Here is a 21,804-nt window from a genome sequence, read left to right as displayed (position 1 = left end):
TGGGAGATTAGTGTCACATCATTTGAGCATGGGACAAAAAGAAAGATGTGATTCTGATATGGCTCCTAATTAAAAATGATAATTCAAAAAAGATAGCAGAGGGGAATAATATACAGAAATGGGGTCTTTGGTAGTCACCAGTGAGCTGCTATAGCAAACCTAACATGGCCCACCTCTAGAATTCTAGTTATGTAAAATAATTAAATGTGTTTATTGCCTAAAACCAAAAAACCAACAAATAGCACTTCATAGTGTTAATCACATTCTCAGGTCTTCCATCCCCTAAACCAACTATTCTAAAACCTTAGTGTATGTCAAAACTTCATTAGGGCTTTGCTTAATACCCAGATAATCAGATCTATCCCAAGCTAGAACTACTCACACACATTCTCTCAAAAAGTGATAAATACATTTCCTAACATTTGATATGCACGACTGGGCCAATTATCTTATAGATGTATTGAAACTGTACCTTTTTACTTGGTTGTCCTTTCTGTTCAATAATCAAGGTGACTCTGGGGGACCGTAAACAAGGATAATAACCATATATTCCAAATGAACAGCATGACCACCAGGCAGAAGCATTTTCCAGAAAGCAATGAGAGCTGGGGGTGGGGGGTGGGGGTCTCAGTTTGCTTCTGTGCCAGTGACGCAAACTGGTAGCCACGTCAAACCAACCTTCATCACTTCCACCTGCAGGTCTTCATTGAGGGACGGCGTCACTTTCACAGCGTTCAGGATCTGATTGAGCAGCTGCTTCTCGTCAGAGTCCGTTTCCATGGATACAAACCTCTCTTCTGAGAGAAGCTTCTGCAAAGAGGCACCAGGCAGTGATCACAGATAGGCTTTCCCCACTGCCTGATTCTGTTGTATCTTAGTATGTTATTGAGGATATTATTCTGAGGAGGCATGTAGCTGGGGAAAGAACTACATTAGGAAAGAACTCCTGCTATGTGCCATTAAAAGGAAGAAAAAACCCCCACAGCAAACCCTTGGTAAACAGTATTTTAGCAAAGTTATTTTCCTGCTTTTAGGTAATTCATTATAAATTTTATCAAGTGAAATTCTAACGTGACAGGCACAAAGGTTATCTGTGCAATGGGGGCGGAGGGTGAGTATGCCAGGGGGAATCTACCCCTGTGAACGGCCATGCTCACACACACTCTTTCTGACTGGAGCGCTGTCACAGGAAACGAGAAGTCTGGCAGACAAGTTCCTTTCTTCAGATGCTTACCTTTTTACTTACTACTGGGACTGTCATTGACCCAGGAATTTTTCATGAATCCACAAATCTGAACGTGTTTGCATTAGAAAACGAATCCTACAAAAACCTCAACAAGAAGCCATTCACGGTCCGGAGGTTTCCCTGGAGTTATCACACCTCACAGGATGACCCTTCTCTTTCAGAACAACTCTTGCTTCTCATAATTTATTTTCTTACAGTGTACCCAAGCCCACCTGCCGACAACCTCTGCTCCCTCGTCTTTCCTGGAGCCACTTGGATCAAGCTTCTAAAATGTTTGAGTCAGCTCTGAAGGCTGCTGGAGTCTCCTCTTCTCCACACTAACCCCCCTCAGGCACCTTCAATGATACCGCTTCACAGCTGCTCTCCTGCCTACGACCACATGGCCTCCAGAGTGAGTGCAACACTTCAGGTGTGGTGGGCACTAAGGAGCAGTGCAGCCTAAGGTAAACTATGCACTGCAGGTGATTATAATGTGTGACTGTAGGCTCTGCATTGGTAAAAAAAAAAGAGAGAGAGAGAGAGAGAGAACCACATACGGTTTTGGGGAGTGATGTTGATGAGAGGCCATGCACATGTGGGGGCAGAGGTTACGGCAAATCTCTGCACTGTCCTCTCAATTTCATTGTTAACCTAAAGCTGCTCTAAAATAATGATGTCTTTTAAAAATGATAATTCAAAAAAGATGGCAGAGGGCAATAATACAGAGAAATGGGGTCTTTGGTAGTCACCAGTGAGCTGCTATAACAAACCTAACACTGCCCACCTCTAGAATTCTAGTTATGTAAAATAATTAAATGTGTTTATTGCCTAGAACCAAAAAAACCAACAAATAGCACTTCATAGTGTTAATCACATTCTCAGGTCAAATTACAGCTTAGCTGTAAGGCACAGCACATTCTGTGCTGACTCACCTGGAAACCCTCAATTCTTATTCACAGGGTGGAAATTAAGCTGCCCCCTCATTCTGTCCTGTGGCAGCTGGTTTGTGAGGCCCCAGTGAAGGACTTTATATTAAGTCCTGTTCCATCTGTCCTTGGCCAGTCCAGTGCAGAGTCGCTGCTGTGAAGAACTCCTGGTTCTGATTCAGCCAGAGCAATGGTTCCCTCTTTAACTGAATGCCACCACAGAGTGGGACAACAGTCGGGCAGACCTTATTAGGACTCTTTGACATTCTGCCTTCATTCTCTCAAAAGAGACTTTCACTATCCTCTAGTGTGCACAGGGCAGCCCGGGGTTAAGGTTAACATACAAACCTCTTATTAATTACAACGATAAAGCCTGGGAGGACTAAAAAGTGCCTGAAGTGAATGGGAGGTAACAAGAAATGGCCAGAGAAAGCTCAATGCCCATCTGGCCACTGATGCTGAAATCACAGTACCTACAAGTAGAGTGTTAAAGGGTTAGAAAAAAAAAGTAACTACATGAAAAATTTATACAATAGTAGAGAAAAAGGGGACATCAGTGGCAACTTCTGATTCATTTTTATGGTTGGCCAATTACATTGGAGAAAAGCAAACGATTCTTCACAACACTATGGATAAGGTTTACAAATGTCTAATGCTATTGCATATTAAAGTATACTTCTTCTAATTCCAATTCAGTGGGGAAAAAAGAGTCATATTTTTCTTACTTTTTCATGTGTTAACTCAAAACATAATAGGGACCTCTCTAAACTTAGAGAGCTAACAGTGAAATCGTACATACTGATGTGCAAAGACATCCTACAAATGCTGCTAATCCTGGCCCTGCTGAAGACGCCCCCACAGGCTTGAACTTCACAGTGCTTGTCACTTAGAAACCAAACCACTTAAAATGTCAATGTATGTATATAGCCATCTCCTTCGCACTGCTGGAATGAGATCTGTTATGTAACGTGTAAAACACAAATGAACAAATGCTAGAGAAGGAAAGGCATTCAAGCAATCCAACCTTTCTTATTAGACCAAATATCTTTTTCCTTCCCAATCCTGCTCTGAAAACAAAACACAGTAATTCATTTGCCAACCTAACTGGAGAGTAGAAAACAAAACAAAATCTTTCAGGTTTACCACCAATTTTCATGACGCAGAACTACAGACGGTGAGTGTATACAACGTTTGAGTTGCTATGGAGCTTGAGGTATCTCTTTTCGGATCCCTTATTCTCCTAAAAATTGGGTATCACATGAAATATTTTATTTCTGTATGGGTTTAGCTGGGTCCCCATGAATCAGGACAAGATAATGCTGGACAGAGAGAGATGCTAATAAATATTTTTTAAAACCCTGTTATCCTCTAGGCTTATTACCTAGTTCAATCAAATTTCAGTCTAGGTCTTTAAACAACTAGTTTTAAAATATTAACCATTTGCTCTTTTCATGCCAAAGCAGCCCGTCCATCTCTGTCGCCCCCAGTGCACTCAGTGAGAGCCATACCTGTATCCCTGCCAAGGCGTGTTGGGCCAGCTTCATGTTCTTGGATTCCAAAGCCAACTGGAGAGGCAGCAGGCATTTCTCCCTGGCAAACACATAAATAAGGACAACATGGAGCTCAGTGAAGTTGGCAGTCAAGTGATACAAGCCTTATGTACACCCACCCCCCAAATACTGCCACACGGACACGTAGAAAACTATAACCGGCCTGACCTGTGGTGGCGCAGTGGATAAAGCATCAACCTGGAAATGCTGAGGTCACCGTTTCAAAACCCTGGGCTTGCCTGGTCAAGGCACATATGGGAGTTGATGCTTCCTGCTCCTCCCCCCCTTCTCTCTCTGTCTCTCTCCTCTCTCTCTCCCTCTCTCTATCCTTTCTAAAATGAATAAATAAATAAATTTAAAAAAAAACACAAAAAACTATAACCAATCATGAACATGCACATGGGCATAAAACACACACACACACACACACACATACACACACACACAGCAAAAAAAAAGCTGTGCAGAAATGATAGCATAGCAACAGCGTGGATTCTTAGTACAGCTCCAGGAAGAACAAACACAAAGACGCGCCAACAGTTTGTCTTGGTGAACCTATTACTACATAATGGGACCTCAACAGTCCGTGAACATGCCTTGTTCCTTCCTAAATTAGTAGAACTGCTTGTACCCACTACACTTGGGATGAACAACTCTAGGGAACACTGTTCATACAGATTTCTACCCCTTTCTCATTCCTCTCCCTCACCTAGGAAGTGACCACATCACCACCACAACCTGGCCTCATCAATATACATTGAAATTTTATTAACTTTTCAATTTCTCCCCAAATCAAAGTATTCAATAGTCATTTATAATTTAAAATTTTTTTCTCTTTAGTCTCCAGTAGGAAGTATATCTGAATTTCTGATGGGTTCTTAATAAACACATTTCTGATATAAAAATACAAATTAATCATCAATAACTTTGACCAATAAGAAGTACGTGGTGTCATGAAAGAAATAAAATCCATGGAGAGCTGCTTGGATATTTTAAAGCTTAAAAAAAAAACATAACTGTACACTAGAACATGTTAGCAATAAACCAAAAGGACTACAAAGAGAAACATATCCGCTGGAAGCATTCACTCTAAATAATTAAACAATAGACCAAGAATTTTAATCAACCCATTATTTCCCGATGGAGTTACACTGGTACAACCAATGAAATGTTACTTAATTCTACCAGGTTCTTCCATCCCCACTTAAACCAGGCAGCCCCATTATTATCTGTTTTATATTTTCACCATAAAATAAAAGAGTCATTGACGCTAGAGAGTGGGAAAGCCACAGGGTAAGACCACGGGATTTCGTCTTTGGAGGAATAAGGGTCGCTGTTGGAGAGCACAATGACATAGAACTTAATTAGAGCTCTGATCCCTTCCTGTCCCCCCTGCAGCTCTGCTGCTTCTCCACGGAATCCTCCATCGGCAGCACCATGACAGGGGAAGTGAGAGTCACAGACACTCCCCAATGCTGCTCACAAAGACAGAACAAAGACAGATGCGACCCTACAGAGCACTTGCCTTCCTAATCCTTTTCACCTCTCCTCTCACTTACTGGCTGTTACAATACCCACTGTTACAGGACAGTTGATTACACCACTACAGCCATTTTTCCTTAGAGATGTCCTTTGAGAGAAGGATAAATTACCCAACTGTGTTACTTTCAGTTGGGTGGCTATAATTTTGGAACTGTTATTGCTATCATCAGCTTGTAATGCTGCTATGCACTCAATTAAAGCAGGAAGAGCTGATTTTTCCAGTGTTGTGTCTATCATTTAATCATAACCAGTTTATAAGCTTGGAAAAATTAATTGGAAGGGTGAAGTGGAGTGATAAGTAGCAATAACGGGCAGCTGGAGTATCAACAGAAGAACCATAGATGTTTGTAAACTCTTGAATCACTCAAATTCCCATCAGGATTAATTCACTGTGAAAGAACTTTTTTATTTTGACTTTAGAGTCAGACCTGCCAATGAGGACACAGAACCAGGAAGCAAGTGTGGAAGTCCAAAGCTTGCATAGTCTCGTGGCCGGGAGCAGGGAAAGTCTCTGCTGAGTGGCTATATGCTAAAAATGCACAAATATTAAATATTGCTCACCAAGGGCACCAAACAAGAGTAGAAGCCACGTTCAGCAGCAAGAGGGACACTGCTGGACCTGCCGACCCTTGGGAAGCAGCATTATGTATGCATATAAACAGGTGCATACCCGTGTTACTCTGCCATCTGCGGCATTAGTCCTTGAAATCCTCGTTCTACTCTCTCTCCTATTTATTTATACATCCACACAATTTATACTGCAGACCTGAGCCAGGTTGTGGACAAATGCCAGGACCGCCAGGTTGCCACAATGATTCCAAGGGACATCACTGACTTGTTCCCATGCCAGTCATGGTCACCGGTCTGGAAGAAGTGACTAGTTCAGCTAGGTTTTGGCTGAATTGAATGGTATCAGTGTTTAGTAGAAAGAACAGGGGCTATGGAGTCACACAGACCTGGATTCCAACCCTAACCATTTATAATCTCAGATATGATGTTTAGCTCTGTAGGTTTTAGCTTTTCAGTCCATAAAAAGGGCATCTTAAGATCAATCTTGCAGAGTAAGGAGTATCGATAACATATATCCTGGTTTAGCAAACTTTTTCCCCAAAGAGACTGACAGTAAATATCTTAAGCTTTGCAGCCCATTTGGTCTCTGTCCTAACTACTCAACTCTGCCATGGCACAAAAGCAATCTGAGATGATAATGTAAATCAATGAGTGTGGCTATGTTCCAATAAAACTTTATTTGCAAGAACAGGCAACAGATTTGGTCTATGGGCTGTAGTTTGCCTAGCCCTGACACAGACAAAGGCCCAGCACACATGCTTTTCAGTACAGGATAAGAAGATCTACTCTCGCCATATGTATTCAGAAAGGTTTTGTGTAGGACACAAGGCTAAATGTCCTGAGAGGATTGTCTTAGCAGAACCAATTATAGCACTGACATCTCTCCTAGGAAAGAAGTGCTTTGAGGAAGCAGGCCGAGAGATTTCGTCTGGGCACTAAACCAAGGCACTCACTTCATCCATCCAACCAACATCTGAGTGTCTACTGGGCACAAAGTATGATGGTGCTCAGGAGAGCCTGGCAGGGAACAAGACAGAATAGTTGCTTTCATTCTATTCCTGAGATGAAAGAGAGGAAAGAAAGTTAACATTTGTCACTTCTCTGTTTAGTTGATCTGTCACTACAACGTTACATAGGCATTCTTAACTTTGTTTTATATTTGACAAGATTGGGGTTCAGAGAGGTTTCATAGCCTGTCTGGTCATGTCATGGCCACATGGCTACAATGTCTTGGAAACAAATTCAAACCCAAATCCATCAGATGCCCAAGACCAAATTCTGACACTCTTTAGTCTCAAAATATCAGAGCAAAAGCTAAAACAGATGTTTCTTAATCTCTTTTGAATCATAAACAAACAGCTGGCAAAAGACACTCTTCCTAGAAAATAATTTCAGGGAATCACAGCCTCCCCAAACCCCAACTCCACAAGGACAGGACCCTGCCTAACATGGTAGAAACTTCAGTGTCTGGCTCAGATAAGAAGGCTACGTTCTGGGCTGGGCTTAGGGCTCCACTAGGGTGGGTGGTACCCCGCGCGCATGTGTGCATGAGTGTGTATGTGTGTGCAGGAGGTGAGGGGAGTGACTAACTCCCCTCAGGCTCATAGTCCTGTATCAGCATCACAAGCCTTACATCCAGGTCCTGATTTCAATAAGAAAGGAACACAGGCAGGAAATGAATGAAGCCCTTGGGCACGACTGATTTCCCTGCATGCTCTGTGATACCATAAAGACCCTGCTGCCTGATTTTTTAAAGGTGATTTTAATAGCAGAGAATAACAGGGCCTGTTAACTGCACCTTAGAATGAGATTTATAATGAAGATGCACACACACAGTTCCCTTTGTACACGCAGTATTAGAGTAAAGCACTCTTTGATCTTTCTAGACGCTGCCTCACTGGGAAAAGGGAATTCCAAAAACCAATACTCAATTACATTAAGCGATGATTTTTTATGCACAGACATGTGCAGATTCGCTCTTGCATAATTAAATAAAGGCAGTGGCCCCAGGTTTCATGTCCTGACATGCCATTATTTCTTTAAGCAGAATAAGAAGCAGTGCTGCATATGCATGAGGGAGACATCGTCCCGAGACACGGTGTCTGCTCGTGTCAAGGAGACTGAGCCTGTTGCCTTTACAGCATTATCACGGTTCACAGACCAGCTTTATTGGGCTGGAGGATAACAGTGGATACAGGGCGATTAAAATAGATAGATAGGGGAAAAGTTAGCATTTCCCCAAAATTACCTTTCAATAGGGGAAAAGTTAGCATTTTCCCAAAATTACCTTTCAATAGGTGCACAAACATGAACTTCAAGTAAAACCACATGCATTCCTGAATGTTAGGCTGATTGTCCTTAGATGCACTCGTGGGAAGCAGCTGTGATTTCAACTTAGACCATCTGTCTTCAAACCCATGTTCCTAGGCCTCCACCACAATGTCTATACCAGCAGACAGCTCCTCCCGACCACCTACCCCCGACCCTGGCCTATGGCACACTGCTTTAAAAATAGCACTCCAAAGTAAGGCACAGCACAGGGAATACAGTTAATAATATTGTAATAAACATGTAATTATGCCCGATAGTTCCCAGCCTTATTTGGGGTGACCATTTCGCAAGGTAAATACATGTCTAATTACTATGTTGTATACTTGAAACTAATATACTACTCTATGTCAACTGTCTCTGAAAAATGAACTTTATAACAGCAATCCAAATGTCCACTAGGTGAAAAGACTGGGGACAGGAATCCAACAAGTCGTGTAAATGACCTAATTCTGAGCGGTCCTACGTGCAGCAGGGCATCACATTTGATGCCTGGAATGCAGTTGAGAACCGACAGGCAGTTTTTTTTGTTTGTTTGTTTTTTGTATTTTTCTGAAGCCGGAAAGGGGGAGAGACAGTCAGACAGACTCCCGCATGCGCCCGACCGGGATCCACCCAGCACGCCCACCAGGAGGCAATGCTCTGCCCCTCCGGGGCGTCGCTATGCTGCGACCAGAGCTATTCTAGTGCCTGGGGCAGAGGCCAAGGAGCCATCTCCAGTGCCCGGGCCATCTTTGCTCCAATGGAGCCTCGGCTGCGGGAAGGGAAGAGAAAGACAGAGAGGAAAGGGGAGGGGGGTGGAGAAGCAAATGGGCGCTTCTCCTATGTGCCCTGGCCGGGAATCGAACCCGGATACCCCGCACGCCAGGCCGACACTCTACCGCTGAGCCAACCAGCCAGGGCCCGACAGGCAGTTTTGAAGGAAGGACAAAATGTGGCTCTGAGCCAGCTGCTGGGTTCAAGATGTAGCCTTGCTTTTCCCGGTAGTCACACGTTGCCTAATCTGAGTGCTGAACGATTCTCAACCCCTTGTTGTGACACTGCAGATGCCGTCGTTACGCCCGTTTCCGGATACTGGAGCTTTAAACAGTTTGTATCAACACGGCTGGGTTTCCATTGGCTAAGCTTTGCCAGAGCCATTCTGTTGAGGCGACTGGCACTGAATTGGTTCCTGAATTGATTTTCACTGTAGTACAGTTAAAATGTTTCCATTTCATTTCTATTTTAATAAAATTATTTTTATCACTATCAATCCTTTTATATTTCATAAGAAAAATTAGAGTCATGCTTCAAGAACTGTTTTACACCCTAGAGATACAGCTGTAAACAACATAAAATCCTTTTTCTGCTGCAGGCCTTCAAGATTTCTTAGCACGCCTACTGCAATTATTAAGTTGAGCAAATGAAATTACCATCTTTGTAGATTGGAAAGGGTTACGTATCGGCAATTTTATATGATTCAGTCTAGTTTTAAAAATCCTAAGTAATATAATGTGGTTATGCTCATATTTTCCCTCAAGACATAAACTTTTATTATATATCATTTCATTATAAAAGGCATATGTATACATAAAAATATCTGAATAGTACAAAGGGATAGATAGCACTGAAAATCAATTGCGCCTCTATCTAAGAAAGAGCAGGTTTGAATGTTGACGATGGGTATTTCCAGGCAATGGCACAAGAGAGCTTTTCTTTTCTTTTTATACTTCCTATTTGTATCAATTTTTATATGACAACTCTAGAGAATACCAGCATAATCTGACAAATATATTTTAAAGTTACAAAGCCATAAGCACCTCATAAAAATTGCCATCAGTTCCTTCTCCTGCTGAACTCAAAAAAAAAAAAAAAAAAAGAGTGAATTTGCATGTGTACAGTAAAATATTAAATATGGAACTCTTTTTATTCCGTTTCTTTCTGGTACTTTCAGTGACAACCCATGTACTCTTTATAGTTACTATACTCACTGTTCTTGTCCATAAAGAAAACCAAACTTCAATTACATTATGGACCTCACTATTCTAATAGATTTGATTTTGTAATAAAAGGACAACTGCTGGCAATTAAGTAGTCTTACCAATCATCTGACAAATTTTAAGTACTATCTAGATTTTCTTTTCTATTTGATATGTCTAGTTCTAAAAATAAGCTGCAAAAGAATAAAAAGTAACATAAATACAAAAATATTTTGATACATTAACATAGGAAAATGGGTTTTTTACTTTAAAGTTTTCACCTACTATTCTTGCGATATTTTAAAAAATGCAAAATACTATTGCTGAAGAAAATTTTTGAGAGTTTTACTGTGATATAATTCATATAGCATTGTATACGTTTAAGATGTACAATATAATGATTTATATATGTATATATTGCAAAGTGACTGCCACAATAAGCTTAGTTAAAATCCATCACCTCCCAGAGTTACAAAGTTAACAATTATTTTCTTGTGATGGGAACTTTTGAGATCATATCTCTTAGTAACTTTCAGACATACAATATAGTGTTATTAACTATAATCTCCAAGTTGTACATTACATCCCCAGACTTAATTTATCTTTGAAAAAAAAATAAAGATGGCTAACAGCTTGATATTTTCACCTGCAAATATAAGATACAAATTCTATAATCATGGGAAAACATGATATATATAATATATGTATATATCATACATATACGGTGGTACCTTGAGATACTAACAGACCAACATATGAATTTTTTAAGATACAAGCTGCAACTCGGTCCGTATTTTTGTTTGAGATCCAAGTGAAATTCTGAGATACGAGTCGTGATTCTGGAAGCTGCCGCTAGTTGGCGCGTTGGCGCACAGATCCAGTATTGGCAGTTTGATATATGTGTTGACTGACTTACGAGCTCGGTTACAAAACGAATTAAATTTGTATCTCAAGGTACCACTGTAATTTCGAAAGGGAAAAAGAAGATGCCTGAAATCCATAATAATCATAAGGGAGATTATTCTGGAATTCATCCTTTTCCACAACTACTGAGTATCTATTATATTCAGGGCACTGCACTTGGCACTGAATATAAAACAAGGAAAACAGACAGCATTTCTGTCCAAGATAAGGGCAAGTGTAAATTCACCTCCTGATAATCAAAACACAGGAAGTGCATGAGAAGTGTTCACATCAGGGCCACCTGAAGGATGGCTTAACCTATGAAAATGAACAAGTCCAATAAAAAAGAGACTGAAGCAAATAGCCTTCTCGCTCCGTTGGAAACAACGCTTTGTGTTGGACATAACATATTGGCATTTTTCTTTGGATAGACTCTCCTGGCACTTTCAGCTAAAGGATTTCTAACTGACAGAAGGGAGAGTGGCCACGGAAGTCACAGAAGTGCCATTTCTGAAAGCCTTCAGTGTGCCAGACCCCAGGCTGAGAGCTTCCAAACATGATCTCATTTCATCCTCACCGCAACCCAGTGAGGAGGGACAGACATCACTGGCATCTACTGATAGAAAAGCAAAGGGAAGAGAGGACTATTCACTACTGGACAAGAGCTGAAGCAGCAGCTGGACCCCTGAACTCAAGCTCCTTGGAGATGTGTAACCTTAATGGTTACTGTCTGTCACTCTCAAATCATGTTCTAAGAACTGGGTTTAAGCATTGAAGCTTGTGAAGGACTTTTATAAAGAAACTCTCTTCTTTCTGACCATTGCTAATCCAGCCTTACATTCTCCTCACATTATGTCCATGTCAATCATTTACACATTGACTTTTGTGCTTTTCCAAATCGAAACACTGTAAACCACTCCTCACTTCCATCAACACACTCTTACTTCCACCAATTTAACCACTTCCTGTGACTCCCTGGAAAGTTTTGCTCTTTAAGACTCATAAAAAACAGTTTTCCCGTAATGATACCAAGAGCTTAAAAAATTAATATGTTTGACCTAGGATTTTCTTTCTATGAACCTTTTCTAAAGAAGCCATCACAGATGTAGTAGAGTTTTAGATGCAAAGCTTTATACTGCAGTTTTATTTATAATGTAAATAAGGTTGAATAAATAGTGGTACATCTACAGAATGGAATAATATACAATAATTAAAAGTACTTTGAAAATTTTTGTTATCACAGGAAAATGCTTTGAAAATCTTATGCTAACAAGTAAAAATATGAGAATACAATGTGTTAGATTCAGGGAGATGTGCTGTGGCTGGCTGCCAGAGTGTAACTATTGAAGGAGCAGGAACAGGGAGTGCTGATAGGGCCCCTGTGAGGCTGAGAACAAAGAAGGTCAGAGACCCTTATCAGAAGTTTATGTTTGAAATTCGCCACTAAGCTAAACCCGGCCCCTGTTGCTATGCTGCATGCGACCTCCCTAGCGAATAGCTAACTGCCACATCTGCTTCTGTATAATGCTTGCTCACTTAGGATATATAAGGACCTAGCTGTAAGCGCCAGGCGTGACTCCCGTTTGCAGCTCCTTGTGAGTACGGTGTCTCCGGACATCTTGGGAGTTCGCCCCTGCACAGGTTAAACTGGCCAATTAAGTAACATCTAAACTCCTGAAAGTCTCCAACGTTTGTTCTCGTACCCGGTGGATGCAACACAATGTAGCCTATATACTATATTATGGTCTCACTCTCAGATAATTACATTTACCTACAAAAGAGTGAAGGAGGGACAGGCTGGGACACAATTATTCAAAACACCTCCAAAATGCAATCTCTGCTTTTTGGGAATATGGATGATTTGGGTTTTATTATTTTTATTTCTATATTTAAATTTAAGAGTAAAATATAGTAGTGTTAGAATTAGAGGAAAAGTGGAGTTACCCCCATCCTATATGTGTATGAACACGCTCTCCCTCTCCTTTAAAGCATTTGGGTGGCCCTGGCCAGTTGGCTCAGTGGTAGAGTGTCGGCCTGGCGTGCCAAAGTCCCAGGTTCGATTCCTGGCCAGGGCACACAGGAGAGGCGCCCATCTGCTTCTCCACCCCTCCCCCTCTCCTTCCTCTCTGTCTCTCTCTTCCCTTCCTGCAGCCGAGGCTCCACTGGAGCAAAGATGGCCCAGGCGCTGGGGATGGCTCCTTGGCCTCTGCCCCAGGCACTAGAATGGCCCTGGTTGCAACAGAGCGACGCCCCGGAGGGGCAGAGCATTGCCCCTGGTGGGTGTGCCAGGTGGATCCCGGTCGGGCACATGCGGAGTCTGTCTGACTGCCTCCCGGTTTCCAACTTCAGAAAAATACAAAAAATAAAAAAATAAAAGCGTTTGGCCTGGAACCCTGAGTGGCCGCGCTCCCTGGGATTGCTTCCGTCTGATTCTTCCTGAACTTCCTCTGCGCTCACTTCATCTCCTCTAACAAGTCACCACCCTCCCCCCTCGATCAGAAACTGGACCATATTTCTGGAATCGTTTGCCTTATCCTTTTCCCTAAGACATTTCCTTACCATATTTCAAATTCTTTTTATTATTATTGTTATTAATTTTAATGGGGTGACATTGATAAATCAGGGTACATATGTTCAGAGAAAACATCTCCAGTTTATTTTGACATTTGATTATGTTGCATACCCATCACCCAAAGTCAGATTGTCTTCCGTCGCCTTCTATCTGGTTTTCTTCCGTCTTTCAAATTCTTACTGAATTCTTACTTCTCCTGAATGCCTTTTTGACTGAAAACAGGCTTGCTTTTGACCCTAAGATATAATTACCTTTGTCATATATCTATAATCTCAAATCAGCATGCTTGATTTAAATTGCTTCTTTCTGTGACATGTTTCCTCACAGTGAAGCTTTTCTGCTTCGGGTGTGAATATACTAGCAGCAAGCGGCACGTCTTTGGGCACTCACTGTTCTGCCACCCGCCCTGAAACACAGAACCACATGCATTTTGCTACTTAATGATTTTTTTTTAATGATGAAAATGCTCCATCTGCCCCAATAAATTCAATAGAATTGTTTAAAAAAATGTTCCATCTGGCAATTGAGGAGTTGGATTCTGCCCAGACTCTCTACCATGGAGAGGTAAGAAGAAATAAACCACAATAAAAAAAGATTTTTAATTCAAATACTGAAATCTTGGGGAAGAAGAGAAAATTAGCTAGGTAATAACATAATATAATCTTTTTTATGTGCTGATAACTTTATGCAAATGTATATCTACCCCTTAAAAAAATAGCAATGCATAAATAGCTTTCAGAAAAGTCCATATAACCAAAGACAGGACCCTTTCAGAAAAAAAATACAATTGCTTTTGTTCTAGTCAACACTCACTGGCCTATTAATGCTCAAAAGTAATCCCCATATACATTTATCATAATGATTTCTCACCACTTAAATGCCGTGATGACTAAATATAAAATTTTCCTGTGAAATAGGAAGTTCCAGTTAGGATGTTAAAATGCCTGTAAAAACCGTCTATTAGTGGATCAATACAACTGTCAGAAACTAAAATTTGTATTCCAGAATGGCTAATAATCTATTTGTGTGAAGTACTAAGATTTTTAAAAATAAGAACTTTAATTAAAAAAAAATATCTCCTCTATGATGTGTACAGGCTTTGTCTGAAATGGCAGGCATATAATGATGGAGACACATGCAGCTGCTGTCCACATGGACCCCACAGCCTAAGGGAGGTAAGAGACATGAGATAATATGCGAACATAAATGCAAGGTAAAAAGTACTTGTATTAAGGTATATATAACCAACTCTAAAAGTATAACAGCAATGGGAGAAATCCTGTCTAGAAAAATGCAAGTGTCTTCATAAACAAGGTAATGTGCATTGGGCCTTAAAATGGTGGGGACAGTATGGGATGAGGTCAGCTGGTGAAGCAGAAGAAAAGGACATACATAGCTGAGGCGGTGAGTACAAAGGTAAAGAGTAGGAAAAGCCAAAACACCACTGTGACCCAGTAAGCCCTGGTGGAGAGGCTGGTGAGAAATAAGTTTGACAGGGTAGATCCGAGCCAGGATTTGAAGGGTCTTGTACACATGCCAGAGATACTGGCCTTCAGCAATTTGAAAATAAGGAGCTAATGGAAGACTTTTAATCAAGGGAGTATTATGATCTCTGACATTTTCTACAAAATGGACTCTGGCTACAAGGTAGAGAATGAATAGAAAGATTATATTAAAAAACTTAGAGTCAAACTAATCTGGGTCAAATGCAGGCTCTGTCAGTTACAACTTGCGCACTGAGTATTTAAGCTCTTCAGTTCTTTTATTCAATTAAAAATATGGAACTAATACTCCTACCTTGAGAAATATTATGACTAGATAAGAAGCCACATTAGAAAAATTTCTAATCTATTGTCCAGAGCACCATCCTAATATTTAAGTACTCCTGAATGCCGTTGGCTCAACCCCTTCTCTTCAGATCCCTGGCTCTGTCCTGCCCCTTTAGGGATCTCACAAGTACAGGTATAGACACCCCAGACTGCAGGCTACTCTAAGACCACAACGCATGCAAACAGCTGTTCTATGGCCAAGCCTTGACCCTAGAGATGCAAACACCTGGGTCACCATTAGCTTTGTGAACGAAAGAGCTGGGGAAAAGGCCCATATACAATTTCTAATCTAAGCAGGGAATTCTGAGGTCCCAAGTAGCCAAAGCATGAATGGAGGATGTTGGGTGGACTCTGGGTGGGAATTTCCTCAGCCCTGGGAAGACAAGAATGAGGACTCTATAACATGGGCCCAGGATAGGGTCTTACCTTGCCCAGAACTTAGGGTAGTATGATAGTACCTAGCATGTTGTACACACTCAACAAATGACTATCTTCATGGTACAAGACTGTTGCCACTGTCTTGTTATTAGAGTTTTGTTGTTGTCATCATTATTCATTGGCAGCAGGCCTACATTCTGCTGTAAGGACCTATTACTGGAAGAACAAGTTAGGCCTGTATTCAGGAATGGAAAGAATGAAGCAGAACTGGAGATAGCACAGAAACGAAATACAGGACCTACTAGGAGAAGAATTTTGAGGAAGGACATGGGAAGGGTAATAACTATATGTTTATATATTTTGGCACCCAAGTACAAACAGGTATAAATTAGATGGAATGATTTGAGGCTCAGGAAAAATTTTAGACATTAGTCATCTAAAAGTGAGAGCAAAAGTCTTCAAAATGGATGAAACTTCCAAGGAAACGTATAGGTGCAAAGCAGAAGGGCAGAGCTTAGAAAAATCCTTCCAGCGAGTGAGTGAGTGGAGAGAAGAAAAGATACAAGCAAAGGAAAAGTCAGAGGAGGCTGTGACGTTAGGAAGACCCTTCAGTAGGAGTGCCTACCAGTCACTGAGGGCCCACCCTGTGCCACACACTGGAACTTGACATACATGCATGATCATTTAATTTAGTACTTACAACCCTATGTAACAGGTGATTATATATTTCCATGTCACCAATGAGCCAACGGGCTGAAGGATGTAAGCACTCTGTCCCATGTCCTCACTACTATAAAGCATTAAGACCTGTTAGAAGCTTAACCCTAGTGTTAAAACTAGTGAAAAAGTAGGGACATTCTGGTCACTGCTCTAGAGGAGGAGGTAAGGAAAGGAAGAGAAGCAATGAGCCCATCCGTCAGAGGAAGCTGTGAGCTGGGAACTTTCTCCTTATTTTATTTCATTTAATCCTCACATGAACTGGGACAGTGGGCATTCATATTTCCATTTCACAGTACGAGGGGCTCCCAGACTCATGTGCCCATGGACAGAGCTGGTAAGCAGATGGGCTCAGATTCAGATGTAAGGACTAGATGATACAAAGCCTACACTCTTTCCACAGCACAATGTTACTCTTCATCATAAGCAGCTCTGAGGGGAAGGGGAAGAAGGCATCCACAACACGGAAATAAGCACAGGCATCCCTGCAAGTTAACCAAAGCAATACAAATTTTAATCTTCCATCTGTCTTATGTTCTCTCCCCAAACAGCCCCACACATGAAATCCGGTGCAGAAACCCCCACCTCTCTCAGGACAATACAGTCAAGACCTGCTTCTGTCTGAATAGCAAGCTCAGATATAAAATGTTCAGGCCTGTAGGTCCCAGAAAATATAAGAGTCTGTATTCTTCATTCTTTTATTAACTTTTTTATCTATAGCAATATAACATTGAGCACTAAGTTGTCAAAGTTAGCCCAAGATATAAAAACTAAGCATCAGGTTAGTTTAAATATATGGCGAGGGGAAGGAGAGAGCCTTCAAGCTGAATCCTCAGTGCCAACGTAGACTATACCATTCAAGGCTCAGTCGTTCACCAAACACATGCTCATGTCCTCTTCATTTCCACATTCATCCACCCTCCTCCATGCTTTTGCTTGACCCTACTAGCATTCCTAGAACCCCTCCTGGCAGGGTTAGTGCCTCCCCACGCCCATAACACAGCATACAGTGGCTGGTTTTATAGGCAGAGAGGAATACTGATAAATAACTGTGGAGGAATATTTATTAACTCTCCTTGGCTCACAATCAACTGGTAATGAATGCTCCCTGTGAAATCCCCTACTAAGCAAGTAAACTACCTCCCTAGTATTACAATGGCATACTAATTTTTTTTAATTTTTTTTTTTATTTTTCTGAAGCTGGAAACGGGGAGAGACAGTCAGACAGACTCCCACATGCACCCGACCGGGATCCACCCGGCACGCCCACCAGGGGCAAAGCTCTGCCCATCAGGGGGCGATGCTCTGCCTCTCCAGGGGGTCGCTCTGTCGCAACCAGAGCCACTCTAGCGCCTGGGGCAGAGGCCAAGGAGCCATCCCCAGCGCCAGGGCCATCTTTGCTCCAATGGAGCCTCGGCTGCGGGAGGGGAAGAGAGAGACAGAGAGGAAGGAGAGGGGGAAGGAGAGGGGGAAGGGTGGAGAAGCAGATGGGCACTTTTCCTGTGTGCCCTGGCCGGGAATCGAACCCAGGACTTCTGCACGCCAGGCCGATGCTCTACCACTGAGCCAACTGGCCAGGGCCGGCATACTAAATTTTAAAACTGAGACCGTACCTTCAAAGAAGAGATCTCCAGGACTTTATGTCAACTACTGACCAACTGGCAGAATCATAACTGGAATGAGGAAAGTATGGACATGACTGTTTTTTCCTATAGTGCATCAATTTGATAAAATTTTAATGACCCTTAAATATGTTTTTAAAGAACTCCTGATGGCATCGAAGAATGTTTTATATCCAGTAAGTGAAAGAGTGGGTTACAAAATATTTCCTACCACGTGACCTAATTTTTATTATATACATTAAGGAAATAAACCAAATGTTATCTCCAGGTGATCTGACTTTTACAGCCAACTGTTAAGAGTTCAGAGTTAACCAGTCATCATTGGGCCTTACCCCTTGTAGGCCTCAATCTCATCTACAAAGTAGGGATGGAATGAAACCCACCACATAGTTCAACATGGCACTGTACTTTAATAATTATATTTTCTAGGCTTTTGAGTTTCCTATAGAAAGAACATACTTTACAACATAAAAACATTACTTTGTTTCCCAGAGTGCATTATTTGCATTTGTGCATTCTCTTTTAAAGAAACATTTTATTGGTTTTTATATCATAGGTCCAAATTATACTTTTTAGATACCTATCTTATACCACTCACAAAAATTAACTTGAAATGGATTAAAGACAAATGTAAGACTTGAAACTGTAAAACTCCTAGAAGAAGGCCCTGGCCAGTTGGCTCAGCGGTAGAGCGTTGGCCTGGCGTGTGGAGGACCCGGGTTCGATTTCCGGCCAGGGCACATAGGAGAAGCATCCATTTGCTTCTCCCCCCCCCCCTTCCTCTCTGTCTCTCTCTTCCCCTCCCGCAGCCAAGGCTCCATTGGAGCAAAGATGGCCCGGGCGCTGGGGATGGCTCCTTGGCCTCTGCCCCAGGCGCTAGAGTGGCTCTGGTCGCAGCAGAGCGACCCCCTGGAGGGGCAGAGCATCGCCCCCTGGTGGGCAGAGCGTCGCCCCTGGTGGGCGTGCCGGGTGGATCCCGGTCAGGCGCATGCAGGAGTCTGTCTGACTGTCTCTCCCCGTTTCCAGCTTCGGAAAAATACAAAAAACAAACAAACAAAAAACAAAACTCCTAGAAGAAGACACAGGGGGAAAAAGCTCCTTGACATTGGCCTTGGTGACAATTTTTTGGATGTGACAACAAAGCACAGGCAACAAAAGCAAATATAAACAAGTTGGGACTGCATCAAACTTAGAAGTTCTCCACAGCAAAAGAACTAATTAACAAAATAAAAGGCAACCTGCAGAATGGAAAAAGTTATCTTCAAACCATGTATCTGGCAGATATTAATATCCAATATATATAAGGAACTCATAAAACTCAATAGCAAAAAACCCCCAAATAATCTAATTTAAAAATGGGCAAAGAACCTAGATACTTTTTCAAAGAAGACATACAACAGGTACATAAAAAGCATTTAACATCACTAATCATCAGGAAAATGCAAATAAAAACTCCAATGAGATGTCACCTCACACTTGTTTGGGTGGCTATTATCAAAACACAAGAGATAAGTTTTGGCAAGGATGTAGAGAAAAGAGAATGCTTATACACTGCCGGTGGGAATGTAAATTGAAATAGCCATTATGAAAAACAGTATGGAGTGACTTCAAAAAACTAAATATAGCAACCCTATTTCTGGTTATATATACACAAAGGAAACAGAATCAGCACCTCAAAGAAATAGCTACATTCCCATGTTTATGACAGCGTTATTCACAATAGCCAAGTTATGGAAGCAACCTAGGTGTCCATCAGAAGAGGAATGGATTCCACATACGAGGGAAATCAGATTCATACATAGAGAGCAGGTTGACAGCTGTCAGGGTGGCGGGGGAGGGGAGTGGAGGGATTGAGCAAAAAAGGACAAAAAAAGAAAGGAAAAAACTCATGCACACAGACAACAGTGAGGTAATTGCTGGGGGTGGAAGGTGGAGGAGGGTATGAGAGGGAATGGTGAGGGACAAAGACTTGACTTGGGGTATGAACACACAATACAGTATACAGAGATGTGTTATAGAATTGCGTGTTCTACAACCTGTACAATAAAAACCTGTATAATGTTATCCAGGGTCACCCTAATAAATTCAATTAATAAGAATAATGAATGGCATAAAGAAAATGTGAATCTCTATCACCTAGAGATCTAGAGAGATAAGATAGGTATACAATAGAATATTCTTCAGCCAGAAAATGAAGGAGAGCCTGCCACTCGCAACAACACAGATAAACCCAGAAAACGTTATGCCAAATGAAAGAAGCCGGAGGCAAAGGACAAATACTACATAATCTCACTCATACGTGGAATCTAAAAGGTCAAACTCATAGAAAGGGTAGAATAACGGTTGCCAGAGGCTGGTGTGGGGGGGAACCAGAAATGTTTGTACTCTTACTATAAACTTACAGTTATAAGGTAAATAAGTTCCGGACAGGCATTGTACAGCATGGTGACTGTAGTTAATAATACTGTATTATATACTTGAAATTGACTAAGGAAGTAGATCTTGAGTGTTCTCGCCACACATGCAAAAATTGTAACTATGTGAGGTGGTGAAATGGTGAAATGATTATGGTGGTAATCATTTGACAATATCAAATCATCACATTGTAAACCTTAAATATGTACAATTTTATTTGTCAATTATACCTCAATGAGGCTGGGAACAAGAAGACACCTTTTTATATTCTGAAGTTACATTCTCTGTCCCCTGTGAAGAGCTCTGCAGTTCTTTCTCCACAGGCATTGAAAATCACTTTCAAACGTCCATGTATAGAGATCACTTCCTTTAAGCAATTCTTTTTGGCAATAAGCATCAGGTGGAGAACAATGGTGTAAAATTTTATTTTCACATAAACAGCAACTTTTCCCAGCAGTAGTAAGTTTGTGGCGTCTCAACAACTGAATATCCCAATAGATTCTGCACACCAAGCACATTTTAAAAGTACACCTTGGGTGAAAGCCAAAAAGGTTGGTTTGGTTCCTCATTTGCTGTCTGCTTTAAATATATTATAGACTCTCTATTTCTCTCTGCCAGCTTGAAGAGTCAGCTGAATAAGATCTACACGAATCTGCTACTCAATAGCCTCGGGTCTGACACTGTCTGATGTGAAAACAGGACTGTTTCTCAGGATAACTTGGTTTGTAAAGGTCGGGGTTGTGACCAGACACTACAATTACCCTTGAGACTGTTTGAAACTGCCTTGGAACAGTACATCAGCAAAAAGGTGCTTTATTCTGCACAAGCTTAATATTAAATCTATCATATAACCACATGACCTTACTATTGTAAATGAAACATGGACTAAATGAAACATGGACTAGGAGGAAAACAAATATGCTCAGTGTTTTTTTAACGCACAGTAGTAGGCTGTTTTTAGTCACTAGTGGAATGATTTAAGATAAGAGCAAAGGATAGTAAAACTCAGGCAGTAAAAGCTGCTTGACAACGGCCCAGCCCAGGGCCTGACAATGAGACAGCAAAGGACTGAGAGCTCTGATTACGCCAGGGGGCGCTGCCTAGATCCTCCTTCTCAGGGGTATTAACAAACGTAGGCCTGATGTTATTCTCTGCATTCAGTATCCATCCGAGACCACAAAGAGCAAATGCAACACAGCCATCTTGCAAGGCTTGGCTGCAAATGCCCTAAATCAGGGTAGTCAACCTTTTTATACCTACCGCCCACTT

At 41.5% G+C, this 21,804-nt stretch overlaps 1 protein-coding gene across 3 annotated transcripts in view; it reads right to left on the bottom strand.

Moving 5' to 3' along the window:
- The window catches only part of ARFGEF3 (ARFGEF family member 3), a 157,867-nt gene that overhangs the window by 108,775 nt on the left and 27,288 nt on the right, over positions 1–21,804 (bottom strand). For all 3 annotated transcript variants that reach the window (XM_066248587.1, XM_066248588.1, XM_066248589.1), the window contains exons 3-4: positions 3,660–3,741; positions 679–810 (exon numbers count right to left, since the gene is read on the bottom strand). In XM_066248587.1, coding sequence (XP_066104684.1) covers positions 679–810; positions 3,660–3,741 — 214 coding nt within the window. The remainder of the gene's footprint in view (positions 1–678; positions 811–3,659; positions 3,742–21,804) is intronic.

Source organism: Saccopteryx bilineata, chromosome 12, assembly GCF_036850765.1.
Source record: "Saccopteryx bilineata isolate mSacBil1 chromosome 12, mSacBil1_pri_phased_curated, whole genome shotgun sequence".
NCBI lineage: Eukaryota > Metazoa > Chordata > Mammalia > Chiroptera > Emballonuridae > Saccopteryx > Saccopteryx bilineata.
The sequence above is the reverse complement of the archived record's forward strand: the minus strand, read 5'-3'. Positions and strand labels throughout refer to the sequence as shown.